The 12,997-nt window shown below is 49.4% G+C and overlaps 1 protein-coding gene across 10 annotated transcripts in view; it reads right to left on the bottom strand.

Annotated features, from left to right (window-relative positions):
• Positions 1 to 212: 212 nt before the first annotated feature.
• The window catches only part of ALPK1 (alpha kinase 1), a 36,129-nt gene continuing 23,344 nt past the window's right edge, over positions 213 to 12,997 (bottom strand). For 8 of the 10 annotated variants that reach the window (XM_017825118.1, XM_017825114.1, XM_017825112.1 and 5 more), the window contains 12 exons: positions 11,825 to 12,023; positions 10,875 to 10,934; positions 9,979 to 10,065; positions 9,587 to 9,663; positions 8,426 to 8,521; positions 7,930 to 8,034; positions 5,576 to 7,583; positions 5,249 to 5,402; positions 4,514 to 4,676; positions 4,225 to 4,411; positions 3,771 to 3,978; positions 2,066 to 2,399 (listed from right to left, as the gene is read on the bottom strand). In XM_017825118.1, coding sequence (XP_017680607.1) covers positions 3,782 to 3,978; positions 4,225 to 4,411; positions 4,514 to 4,676; positions 5,249 to 5,402; positions 5,576 to 7,583; positions 7,930 to 8,034; positions 8,426 to 8,521; positions 9,587 to 9,663; positions 9,979 to 10,065; positions 10,875 to 10,934; positions 11,825 to 12,023 — 3,333 coding nt within the window. In that variant the 3' untranslated portion in view covers positions 2,066 to 2,399; positions 3,771 to 3,781. Of the gene's footprint in view, positions 331 to 1,520; positions 1,667 to 2,065; positions 2,400 to 3,770; positions 3,979 to 4,224; positions 4,412 to 4,513; positions 4,677 to 5,248; positions 5,403 to 5,575; positions 7,584 to 7,929; positions 8,035 to 8,425; positions 8,522 to 9,586; positions 9,664 to 9,978; positions 10,066 to 10,874; positions 10,935 to 11,824; positions 12,024 to 12,997 lie in introns of those variants that run through there. The other 2 variants (XR_001876439.1, XM_017825115.1) reach the window with 2 other exon arrangements.

Genomic DNA, 12,997 nt, shown 5'->3' with positions numbered 1-12,997 from the left:
TTTAGAAATTGCTCGGAGAGAAAAGAAATCCTCAGAGGGTCACTTTGCAGCGGCCGGGAGGGAAGAGGGACGGTGCTGGGGCGGCTGTGACACGCAGCCACCCCCTTCCCCTTGCCTCCCCCTCCTCCTCCTTTTATTAAAAAGCAGAGAGCCCGGCCCAAAGCTGACGGCATATTTACCTTCATGAGTTTTAAAAAAAGTTAATTACCGCTCGGAGCAAGTTGGTCGGGCTGTCCTGAGCTGTCTTTTATTAGCAGTCGCCTTCATTAATTTCCCTCGCTGGATTTGCTGCTAATAGCCTGCCTGGTCCTGGGCAGCACAAAGCAGCATCTGTGCCATTGAGCAGAAAAGCGGGAGTCAGGCAAAGGGGGGCACTGGGGGGGGGGCGACGCCGTTTGCAAATCAACCTCTATTAACGTGATGTCCTGCTCGGAGGGGACGGCAGCCCCGGTAGCCGGCACGGCAGTTTGGGCTCCGCTCGGCTGTTACCGAGGGAGGAAAGGCACCTGCTGCCTGCCGGGGGGGGGACCCTGCCCTCATCCTGCGCCCCTGGGTGCTGGCTGTGCCACCCAGCCACCCCCTGGATGCGGCGGGGGAAGAGGGATGCTGGACCTGCCTCTACGGGATCTGCGCTCCCCCTCGGTGCTGTGGGTGCTCTGGTCCTCTGAGCAGCATCCACCGCTTAGCAAATTATTGTTAATAACTTGTTATCTTTGGATGAAAGATACGCTCTGCCTCAAAAACAGCTTGGCAGAGAAGTTTGGGATTAGGGAATGGGATTAAGTTCTGTTTGGAGGGGCACAGTGGGCAGGCTGGGGGGGCTGGAGGCATCACCGACTCACACGAGCTGGGGCAGCGGGAGGCTGCGGAGGCCAACAGCCCCATCTGCTCCCGCTCTGCCAAGGGACAGGGGAGACGATTTCATCCAAGTGGAAAAAAGGAGGGTGGCCTGTGTCGCTCCCAGGAGAGGGATGAGAGCTGCACGCTGCTGCCAGTTTCCCTGCAGGGCCAGGGAGGGCACCCGGGTGCCAGTGCGGGGACTTCCCTCGGGGCAGCAGGTGACAGCAGCAGTTATCAAGCTGTTTTTTTCTTTTGCTTTGCTGCAAATATTCCCGCTCTGGTTAGCGGGAAGGAGATGCCGAGGAGGCCGGCGCTGCCGTGTCTTTCCAAGCAGAAGAGATCGGGCAGCGCGGGCTGCGGTTCTGCGCTCGCTGGCGTGAGGCTTTGCCCTCAGCCCCCATGAATAGCTGTGTCTGGCGAAGGAGCGGCGCCTAAATCCAGCAGCTGGGCCCCAGGGGCAGCTGATGCCGGGTTTATGGCAGCAGGGCCGTGCTGCCTCGCGTGCAGGGGCTGCCTCACAGCTGGAGGGGTCACCTCGCGCCCGCTCCCCGCCGGCCGTAATGGCCTGGGATGCTGAGACTCACAGGGAGGCAAGCCTGGCTCAGCACTGTATTGTTGGGACAACTGAGGGCCTCCCTTTCCTCTGTGTCTTTTCTAAGGGAAATCCCCCAAAGTGCTCCATAGAGTCACTAGTTACTGGCAAAGGAGTGAGAAGATCATTCTACCTGAGGTTTGCAGCCTCCGGTTGTTCCCTCGGTATCAAACGTACTGAACTTTCGCGCCTGAGCACACAGCCAGCCAGACTCTCTGCCTTTCACGTGGACACCTGCAGAAAGGTAAGTGGGAAAAACCTTCAGGCAAATCCCTTCCCCTGAAGGACAGGAAAGCGTGTGCCCACCTTGTTAAGAGCAGGACAGTTCTGTGCCTGACTTACTGCAGCACTTACACAGGGCGTAAACTCAAGTCCATGAGTTTAGCTGAGAGGAGGAAATGTTCCATGTCTCCTCAAACTTGATGTCCCTACAGTTAATATTTCACTGTCCCAGCACGACACAGTTCCACTCATACTGTAGAGACTGGCCCTCAATGGTCATACCAAGCACTTAGGTTGGAATCTGGAGTGTGTTATAATTCACCGAGCCCAAAAAACACCTTGGTAGGAAGTTACTTAATACAAACCATTCCATTTCTAACTAAAATTTCTAATTAAAAAAAAAATAAAAGAAGTATTCCCTAAGTGTCAGGTTAGTCCAAATTACTTTATTCTGAAACTAGAGAAAATAAAAAAGCAGCAATTTTTTTGGTCAGTAGCTCTAGGACAAAACTTCCAGCCAAAATATTAAATTCTCCATCATCAGAGTCAACTATTTATTTCCCCCAATATTCCCATATTTGTACCAGAAATAAGAAACAACAATTTAAGCTCTGTGTGTTTGGGGCCACGTGTGTGTCCAAGTTCTTCAGGCAATGAGGTTTTGGGGCACATTATTCCATGATTTCCAGTATCCAAGCCCCGGGTGAAGACAGAGTGCCTGATACCTCTGAAATTGTGCCCAAGCCTGTAAAGAGTGAGACAAGTAGAATATGATTCCACGTATATTTTAACAGGGAACTGGACAGGCTGATCCTCAATATACCTGTGAATAGCCATAACTTTGGCTGAGGTGGCAAAAAGTCCCCTAAAACCGACACGAGAAATCAGCCGCTAAAAGCAAACGCTAGGAAGAAAGCAAGGCATGAAAATTTCACGCGGACGGATTTATTCGGGAGCACATCTAAACGAATTTCCTTTTTCTCCCTTTGACCAGGAAGAAGCTGGAAAAGGCACGGCTTGTCAGGGGTCCCGCGGCTGCGTGCGCTGCTGGAGCAGACCCGGCGGGGCCGGCTGCTGGCAGCGTATTAGGACACTTTGTTCCGCAGAGATTGTCCGGGAGGTTTTGTTTCGGGTTTAATTGTCTCTATAGAGCAGGGAAAGCCTCTGCAGAGACGCTTTAACACAGCATCCCCGGCGCCCATTAATTCCCGGGATCTTGCTAACTAGCTTTGTCTGCCCCTCGGAGCCGGGCGCTCGCTGGCCGGAGCGCGGAGCTATGTCTGTCACTTGGTTAAAGCCGGCATTTCCCCACTGCCGCGGACAAGGCCGGCCTTTATTGGCTGCGGAACAAGATAACGGGCTTAATCTTCCCAGTAACACGTGAGTTTTCATGTATCACTTTAATCTGCGAGACACTGGGGCCGAGTGTACCGTCACACGCCGATTTCGCTGCTCTGTGAGCCAGCGCCTGCCCGGCTCAATGATGGATTGTTCGCCGGCTCTTAACAACAGGCAAGATGGTGAATGCCCCGGGGTGACAGACAGTGTGCAATGGGAACGGCCACAAATCTGACGGCCCCGGTTCAAGTTCACCTGACAAAGCTGGAGCAGTCTGCGAGCAGCGCCCGAGAAAGGATTATTCACACTGGCATTATATTTTTGAATGCATTTTTCTCCCCGTGCAGCTGCGCAGCTCCCCAAGACTGAAGGTTTATGCACCATAATAAAGAGATTTAATTTTGTTTGTTTTTTTTTTTTTTCCTTCTCGTGCTTCTCCCTCTTTACACCTAGTTCTAATCGGTTGGCGCAGGGCTGGGGCATCCTTCCAAACAACTCAGCACAAACATCACCTAGAAAACAATAGCACTGCTAAAACACTGGGACAAAAGCCTAAAAAAATCTCTGCTGGTTGCAGAAACAAAAGGGGGTGGTTTTGTTAAAGCCAAGTCTGTTGGGGACCCATCTTTTTTGTGGAAGTTTAAGGGAGGGGGGCAGCGGAACATCAGGGTTTTGGGGAGGGGGAAGAGGAGAGTGGGAAATGAAGGCAGCTTTTTGCTGCTCCCTGCTCCTAAAGATGTGTGTGTCAAAACAGTGTCCAGCTCTTGGTGTGACTGACCTGTGAGAGTCCTATGCCAGCAGCTCCACCGAGGGCCTTGTCAAAGACAGGCTGCGACAGATCTCGTTGCACTCCACGTGCTGGTCATTAAAGAAGTAATAAATTCCTCTCTTCCCAAAGTTGGAGCGGGAGACATCTCTGCTATTAAGAGAATGAATCTGGGGGTCTGTGAGGTAGATGAGGCCCTTCCCGTTTCCTGTCACCCAGCCTGTGGAAAAAACAATGCAATTTGGTGTCAAACATCACAGGCTTTGTGTTGTTGTACTCAAGGCTCTCTGCTTGGCGCAGTCCAAGCTCTGTCAGCGTCAGCTCAGTGTTTCCCAGTTTCCACCCGTGTCAGCAAAAGCTGAACCCTAAGAGGCACTTCCTGAATATTTAAGGAAATGAATATCCCAAAGATACCTGGGGGCTAAAGGTTGAGCCTGAAAGGCATGAGGTTCACTGTAATACACACCCTGCAGGTCCACGACGACGTCTGTTCCCCTGGAGAACTCGTAGCAGAAGTGGCCGTAAGCCAGGCCGTACTCCGTGGCTTTGTACTCATTCTTTACTACCTTGGTGTTGTTGGACAGCTTCACGAACTCCCCGAGGATGTAGGGCTCCACACTCACACACCCTTTTATAGTTCTGTCTTCCAGTATCTGAAACGAGACAGTCTCACTGCTGGTGGTTTAAAATCAAAATCGGCTCAAGGCACACTTCCCACACCAGTTCCTTGGAAATGCTTAGAAAACAGCCCTTACCAGGAGTACTGCAGATGGGATATAAAAGATTTGGGTAGGGATCTTTTGCTCATACAGCCTCTTGTTGAACTCTGTCACGTAGTACTGGGCGGTCATTTGTCGCTCCACGTCGCTGAAGTGATGGAGGAGCCCTTTTTCTTCCTTATATTCCTTCCCAACATACCTAAACAGAGGGAGAAGTGTTGGGAGAAGTGTCAGTTCTGTATGTCGTGATACAGAACATCAGTGCAAAGCTGACCTTGGCTGTTCAGAAGCAAATCCTGCTGTGGGTGATACCTTTAAAATGGCCATTAAATTTGGGTGTTTTTTTTTTCTTTTGTATCTCATACAGGTGAAAAATTATCAATCACATGTTGGGATGGGGGTTTCATAACACTGGAAAGTTTAAACTCAACTGTTCTTGACTCTGAAGGGAGAGCCAACTCAGAGGTATTGATATACTGTTCTCAACCCATAATAATTTATAGGCTACTTCTAATATGGTGCTTCTAGATAATCATAAGAGTTTACTCTGCAATCAGCTGTTAGAAGACAACAGTGAAGTAGGTTTCCTTCCCAGAAATTAAAAAGTAGGGTTACATGGACTGATGGAAAAGGTTGCCAAAACGCCCAAGACATTTGGGAGACCCATAAAACACTCTTGGTGCAGAAAATCTCACCAGAGAGTTTTTATTCATATTTACACAGAAGCAGCATTGATAAACATATTGTTTTGGAAATCTGTTTGGCCCATACCTTCCCAGGATTTCTTCTTGGTGCAGGAGGTGTATCCAGAAGGCACTTCTCTGCTTGCCTTCCTTTGCCACGTTCAGGTAGTCCCCGATGAACACGGCGGTCTCTTGGCCCGTCCACAGGCCGGATTTCTTGGAGTATTTTAAAAGAAGAGCAGCTACAAAAAGAAAACACCACAGGATCTTTATTGGTTCTGGAATCTAAACAGGCAACCAGACTCAAGTAACGGGGCGGAAGACGACAAAAAATTAAATCCTAGTAAATGCTGACTAAAATATCGTGTTGAAAGGCCCCCCCTGAGGGGGCACCTGTTGCTGTGTGGGAACTTACAGTACGCTTTACGAAGCTCTTTGGTCCTAAAGATCCCAGTAGGCATCAGTCTCTGGACAAGCCAATTATGTTCCACCCCTGCCAGAAGCTGCTTGTAATCGTCATCCCTCAGAAATCGAGCGTCCAGGATTTCTTCCTTCGTTCTCCCAGGTGTGAGGGCAAAACTTCCCCCCGGGGTCAGAAAAGGAACCTCAGGGGAACTCGTGGGCGTCTGTGCTGATTTGATCCATGAACTCAGAGATGAACTGGATTGTCCCCTGCTGCTCACCACGTCCTGAGACTTTTCCTCATCTCCTTCCGTAGTGGCAGAGTCGAAGTGCTTGCTTACGGATACCTTGCCCTGCGAGAGCAAAGCTGTTGGCACACTGGGAGCTGCTTGATGCTTTGGAGCAGATGCCGCGGGATAACTGTTTACTAAGTCTCCAACACCGAGGAAATCAAACTCTGTGTCATCAATCGTTTCTGCTTGGGTGTCAACCTCAGGCACTTGGCGGGGTCTGTCCCTCACCACGGCAGATTTCCTCGTCCAGTCACGCACAGAGGAGCTGCTGCCTGTTTTGGGCTCAGTGATCATTGACAGCGCAGAATTACCCCCGTTTTGGGGGGGATGTGTCTCACACGAGGGATCCTCCGTGCTTCCTGCGGGTTCTCCTGGGTGGACCCGCTCAAAGCGGCCGCTGCCTCCCTCCCTGCCACTGTCCTTGGTCCTGCAGCCCAGCTGTGCACAGGAGGAGGACTTCTCCTCCTCCTCCAGCCTGGTAGGAAGGGAGTAATGGGTGGAGAGGGAAGGAAACGCATCACTCAGGTCCTTTGCTTTCTTTTGAGGAGATCTCTTTCCACAGTGTCTTCCCTCCTGCAGTTCACCTCCACAAAGAGATGCCTTCTCCACCCTCCTTCCAGCTCGAGGTGCACCTCCCTCCGAGGAAGGCTGAGGAGATCCCTCAAAGCTGTGGAGAGGCTCCTGAGGAGCAGGATTCCAGGCTCTGGGAGGCAACGGGCACAAGGACGTGGCTTGACCGTTTCCATCAGATTCTGTGGTGCAGCATCGCTCCTCTGCTGAGCCCTTCTCCTGCTGCTGCCCTTCCCTGAGGGACTCTCTACTGCTATTACAGTTTAGCTCCTCCCAGCTGGAAGAGTAACTGGATTTTGACAGCTTGCACCAAGAGCTCTCTGAAGTCGTGCTTTGACTCCCGTTTTGCCCTGCGTTGAAACCACCATTTTCATCATTTATTTCCATTCCTAAAGGTTCAGTCTCTTCTTCCAAGGAAATTTTCATCACACCAGAACAAATGTCTTGATTTCTCCAGCCACCAAGTCTCTCTGAGCTGCTTCCTGCTGTTGGTAAGCTCAGGATTCTTGCAGCACCTCTCCCATCCTGCACTATTTCCTGAGTAGTACATGCAGTGTCCGTGGTTTTGGTCTCTGTCCTTAAGGTTGTGATACAAGGTCCCACCTGGATTTCTCCCAGCATTTTATGAGCCCTGCAGGTGTTCTCAAACACTTGGCACACTGACAGGTGATGCTGGGAATGCCTGGCAAGGATCTTCTCAAAGCTGGTTTCCCTTCGCAGGGCAGGCTTTCCCACTGTGCCTTTGTAACTGTCTGGGACGTAAGACCTGGCATCGGAATTGGGGAAGCTTTCCACTCGCAGGCGCTTCTTCACGGATGTGATCAGGGACATGATCTCCTTGGCAAGCTTTCCTTTCTCCTCCTCTTCTGGGAACGAAGTGCTGTACGAATGCAGTTTTCCCAAGGCTTCCCTGCACAGCTGACCCACCTCACGGAGCTCCCGGCTCTCCCCACGGAGCCACCGGTGCACGGTGGCGAGGCAGAAGGCAGCTTTGATAAAACTGTGGAGCTCCTGCCTGCTGGTGATGGGACTCTGGTCATTCTTGGTGAGGAGCCCGATCTCGAAGGATTCTTTGGCTTCAGACAAGTAGAACTCTCTCTTTTCCGGGGGACAGTCCTTGGAGTGACTGTAGGACAGCAAACACATCCCACGGATGTTCTGGGAGGGGATGAAAGAACGAATGAATTAAAAATTCTAAGCAAACACTGGCTTTAACTCTCTGCTGCTGTGTTTCCTGGAGGGAATAATCTCCCTCTTTTTCCTTTGAAATGGAGCTGTAGTTGTAGGAGAAGCAGCATTCCCAGGGCTTGAAAGCCCATCCTCGCTCTGTGGACAGCCTTCCACCCTGGCTGGAGTTCAGAGCAACTCATGCCACATATAACCAATCGCACCCACAACACAGCCACGATACCCCAGTGTTTGAAAGCTGGGCTGGAGCCAAATTTAACAGCCAGGGCTCTTCCCCTGCACAAATCCCACTTGCAGAGCGAAGATGAACACTTACCACAGCCGTGAGGACAAACAGGGGGGTGTACTGGCTGTAGGCTGCTGCCAGTTTGCAGGCCTCAGCAGCAGATAACAAGCGATGGCTGGACTCTTGGAGGAAGCTCTAGTGAAAGAAAAACATGAGGGGAAACCTCATGTCAAAGGCTTTATTTCCAAGGAGATGGGACCTGATAAGCAGGGACATCATATCTTAAACAACAGCCAGGTCTGTTTCCTCAGGAGCATTTTTGCTCAGGTTTGCCATCAATATGTCACTTTTTGAGCCTATAAATATTCTGTATATTACAGACATACACACTCCATAAAATACTCTCAATGTTTTCTTTTTCCCATCTGGGTGCAAATGAATTTTTTCATTAGCAACAGTGGAAGTTTCTTCAGCCCTCTCAGCACAGGAGAGGACCTGGAGGGAGAACAAAGTGTGGGGGAATTTGGGACAACATTCAGACAACATCTGAAGAATCTAAACACCCAAATCCCAAACCAAGTCTCACCAGGTCTATGTCAGCATTGGTTTTAAAACGTGCATAATCCTGCTCATTCATGGAAGCAAAGATGTCTGCCATAAAACACAAGGAAGTGGCAATTCCCTGAAAGAGAAATGGAAAATGATCAGAGTGGGTTTTCCCCCCTGTATTTTGAATTTTATTGCTCTGAATAAAGCAGGTTCTGTGTAGAACATACCAGGAAAAAAATACAACAAAGCAAACTAACAAGATCCAAAGAGAAGCATTTCTAAGAAATTCAGAGGTGTCATTTTGATAAGGTTTTATTAATTTCAACTTGCAGGAAGCGTAATTGGAAGATCTGATGCCACCTAAGGGTCTGCCCAGCTAAATAGTTAAGAAAGCCAGGAAGTAGCGGCAAGCTTTCCACAAAAATTCCCTACAGAACTTTTGCTCCCACTGAAATGGAGAACACAGAAATGTTCTGAGCTTGAGGTCAAGCTTTAAGGCACGGCAAAGGAGAGGTGACGAGGTCTGGGTTTGTGGGATATCTTGTGCTGGGGTCCAATTACAAAACCTCCTCAAGCCTCACCCCGGGACTTGCCAGGCTCAGGTGCACATTCCTGTTTAGCTATGGACACATGGTGCAACTGTTGCTTCATCTCCAGTGGGAAGATTGGTGCTGAAAAGCCTCTCAAAGGTGCTAAAGGCAGACACAGTGGCTGCTGTGAGGTGTTCAGGTCCTGCAGTGCCAGGGAAATCCGTCACCTACCACAGATAGCGTAGAGCAGCTCAGCAAATAAACCTAGCTCGGACACTAGGAAAACTAGGAAAACAAAATAAAAAAACCCTAAAATCTGTGGCTGCAGTCTGGGATTAGCCTGTCCTTGCTGAAGGCACCTGTGACATTCTGGCTGATGGTTCACTTTGGGCGATTCTGCTTAATGAGAACTGTTACTTCCACGCCCCTGCAGGACAAAAAGGTGTCGGTAGGTCTGTGCATGCATGCGGAAACAACGCCGAATACAGACTTTGTCCTGCCTGCTAACCCTGGCTGAGGTGTGTATTACACAGAAATTCATTCTCAAGGCATTTAGTGAATAAACACATGAGACACTACTGCTGAGGGACTTGGCTGCAGCAAACAAAAGCTACTCTGGAATTATTATTGGATTGGTAAGCACATCCAGAATGGGAAGGAAACGCTACCTTCTTATCTGGCTGAGGAAGTTTGAAGTATCCCACGAGTGAGGCCCAAATCAACTCTGCTGCCTCATACCACATCCCTGAAATCAATCAGAAAACAGTCACTGAGCAGATGGCAGCTAAGGATTTCCACAGGATAAAACCACACCATCTTGTCCTCATAAGAAACTTCAGCTCAACAGTCATGGAAGACTTCGGTGTTTCAAACCAGAAGCACAAAATTAACACTGTTCCCTCAAGGGTCAAACCCTGAATACAGAAGCCCATCACGCTGTTTTATGGACAGGGGGAGTTCAGCACAAGCCAAAACTCTGATAGGTGTCCGATGTAACATTTTAGAGGGAAAAAAGAAACGGGGAAAACCTTGAGTGGATGTTTATAGAAAGGAGCCTCACCAAGCTTTTGCAGGATCTGCCCCCTGATCTGCAAGCAGACTGCCTGAACGAGAATCCGATCGCTTCCCTCCGCGTATCGCCAGGTACCTGCAGGAAGAGCGGGAAAACTCAGCAGAGAATGGAAAACCTTGCTGTCACTCTAAACCTCCAAGGGTAACCTAAATCCCAGCAAATTGCCGGGATTCTCCCTTTTTTTTTGCGTGGAGGCCCTTCTTGTATGAGAATCTCGGTTTCACGTGAAAGAAAACCCCAGAACAGGCTTCCCAAATTTTCCAAGTGGTAGGGAAACCTGAATATATTGGGTAAATAATCCCTGAAAGCTTAAGGAAATGGAGAACAGACATAACCCCCTAAAACAGCTTGTCTCAAAACCAGAACTAAATAATGATGCTGTATGGCTGCCAAAATTATTGAACTCTCACTAGCAGAAATACCACACATCCCTCCAGATCCAAGACAAGACACATGATCAGCAGTCGAGTCATGGGGCAGAAAGGAAAATAAAAAGTATAGAATAAAGTATTGATTTAGCCTGTAAGATCAGTGGGAATTGGGAGGAGAAGCATTACTCCAACAATCTGCATTTTTGAGGGGATAGAGTTGTGTTAGTTTTCTAGATCAGCCAACTGCTTGAAATGGGTCCACCTTTTAAACTTCCCCATCCAGAGTATTTTCCCACCCGCGTGAAGACACACAGGGATGAGTTTTGAAAGTTTCAAAACAAAGTTGTGTTTCCACATTTCAGCAAAGAGTGGTGAAGGAAAGAGAAGTGTGATGTAAGGAGTCATTAGTGGGGCTGGTCTGGCTGCATTTGGAGCTTGTGTAACTGTTAAAATTAGGATGAAAAATCCCGCCAAAATAGCAAGTGTGAAACTGGAAAAGAAATCCATACGTACCTGTTGCTCCATTGTCATTAATCAGGCTGCTTAGGATATATTCAGCTTTTAAAAGTTTACCTGATTGAAAATTAAAGGGAAAAAAAAGGGCAGAAAATGAATATAAAAATGCATGATGTGGCATGAAGTGAACGAGAATATTCAGGAGATATCACCAGCACACAGATTTGCTGCTGTCAACAGTCAGAAGTGCACATGCCCTACGATCTGCAAAATGTGGTCACACAGTGAGATGAAATTACATATATATAAGTTTAATTTTACACGTTATGCATTTCTGGAAGAGTGCTGGGATTCCCAGCTCTTATTTCCCTCCCAGAAGAGAGTAGTCTAGCCTGCTCCCTTCAGCAGGACTCTGTCCCAGGGAAATGTGGGTTTTGGAAACCCATTTTGGTCTGACTGGGGAGCGACTTGACATCCCACCACGGAAAGCACAGCCACAGGAAGATGTGTTAAAAACCCTTCAGGTGTTGTCCATGTTACAGGAATGATGGAATTTTATTTTTTTATCCTGGAGGGGTTGCAAGCTGACTTGTCTGCGTAGTCAAGTGGTCCCACTGAAAAATAAAAAGCAGCTGGGACGGTGCAGAGAAAATGCCAGGGTTCCAATTTCCTTTTTTTCAAGGCCCTTGGTCGGGAGTACAGCAATTCAGATACCCCTGTTTGAAACCAGCAGGGAAGATTTGTTAAGGAACAAAGGCTCCAATTAGTATTTTCCACACCCTTTCACAATTTTTCTCTCCTGCTTTTGGCTCTGAAACCCTTTATACCGGCCCCTTTGTGCTAGTGAGAGGAGCTGGGAGGGCTCGAGGGGGCCGGGAGCGGGAAGTGCGCTCGGAAAGATGGCACCGGGGGCCGTGACAACGTGATCCCGGCGAGGGATGAAGTGTCTTCTCCAGAGTCAAGTAGCTCCTAATTGGAGCTTCCCGAGCGAGGAAGAGGAGCAGTACCTGTGTTGACGGCGAGGCGAGCCTGGCGGATGAGCACCTGCGGGCTGACAGGAGCGCCGGGATGCAGCCGGTGCAGGCCCTTGGCGATCCGCAGGAGTTTGCCGGAGGCGTCGATCCAGTACAGGAACCGGTCGATCAGGAACACGACAGCACTGGCCGTGGTGCAGTCCCTGACTGCGATGGAGGCCTTCAGATAAACCTGGGAAGAACACGGGAAGCCTCGGAGAAACTCCACCCCCAGGGGGCTTCAGGGGGTGTGAAGCCCCTGAATGTTTTCCACAACTGACTGTGGAAAACGTTCAGCTTCACTAACCCTATTCCTCACCATGTTTTCATTTTCAGGATAGGAAGGTGCCAGCCGTTTATTTTGCTTCAGCCGTAGGTATCATTCCTGATTTTTTTTTTTCTTTTTGGGTCTTTCTAATTGTTTAATAACTGGAACCACCCAATTTGGTGGTCTGCTGATGAATTTAAGTCATGCCCAACACACTGCTACCAGCAATAGCAACTCGTTTAAAAGGGGGAAGTGAGATTGGGAAGACTGGAAATGGTCACTACAGCCATTGTCCCAGACAGAGCTCGAGCCATCCACTCCTTTGTCCACCACAAACAGGCAACCAGGCCAGGAATCCCATGTTTTCCCCTGCAGGCCATCTTTAATGACTACTAAGTCTCTAGGAACTCTCCTGGATTCCCACAGTGGCTGAGCCATCACAGTGACACACGAGGAACAGTCGGAATTCCTGAGGTGCACGCTGTTGAGAGGCCAGCAAAGGCAGCCACGAGGACACACAGCTTCACTGTGGCTGCAGAAGTTCACATGGACCTGGGGATATTTAGCAAACACCATCCCCTTCCCATGGTGGGCTGGGACTGGTATTCCTGCCCGGTGGAGCGAGGAGGTGCTGCACACGCTGACATCCAGGCAATTACTTTTCCAGACACTGCCAAGACATCTTTGTCCAAATCCCCACTAAAACATCAAGTACCCCCCTCTGAGGCGTGCAGGAGGAAGCCCCCGTCAAACCCTTTGGAGAAGAGCCTACAGAACACGGCAGGAAGGCCAGCTTGCAGCACTGATCCATAGCAGGCATTTCCCAGCTTGTTTGCACTTCAGCAAGGAGGAGGATTTGTACAAATTTCCTTCTTTTTTTTTTTCTTTTTTTTTTTTTT

This window comes from Lepidothrix coronata, unplaced genomic scaffold (assembly GCF_001604755.1).
Source record: "Lepidothrix coronata isolate B3197 unplaced genomic scaffold, Lepidothrix_coronata-1.0 Scaffold116, whole genome shotgun sequence".
Classification (NCBI taxonomy): Eukaryota; Metazoa; Chordata; class Aves; order Passeriformes; family Pipridae; genus Lepidothrix; species Lepidothrix coronata.
This window is presented reverse-complemented; position numbering and strand designations above follow the sequence as displayed.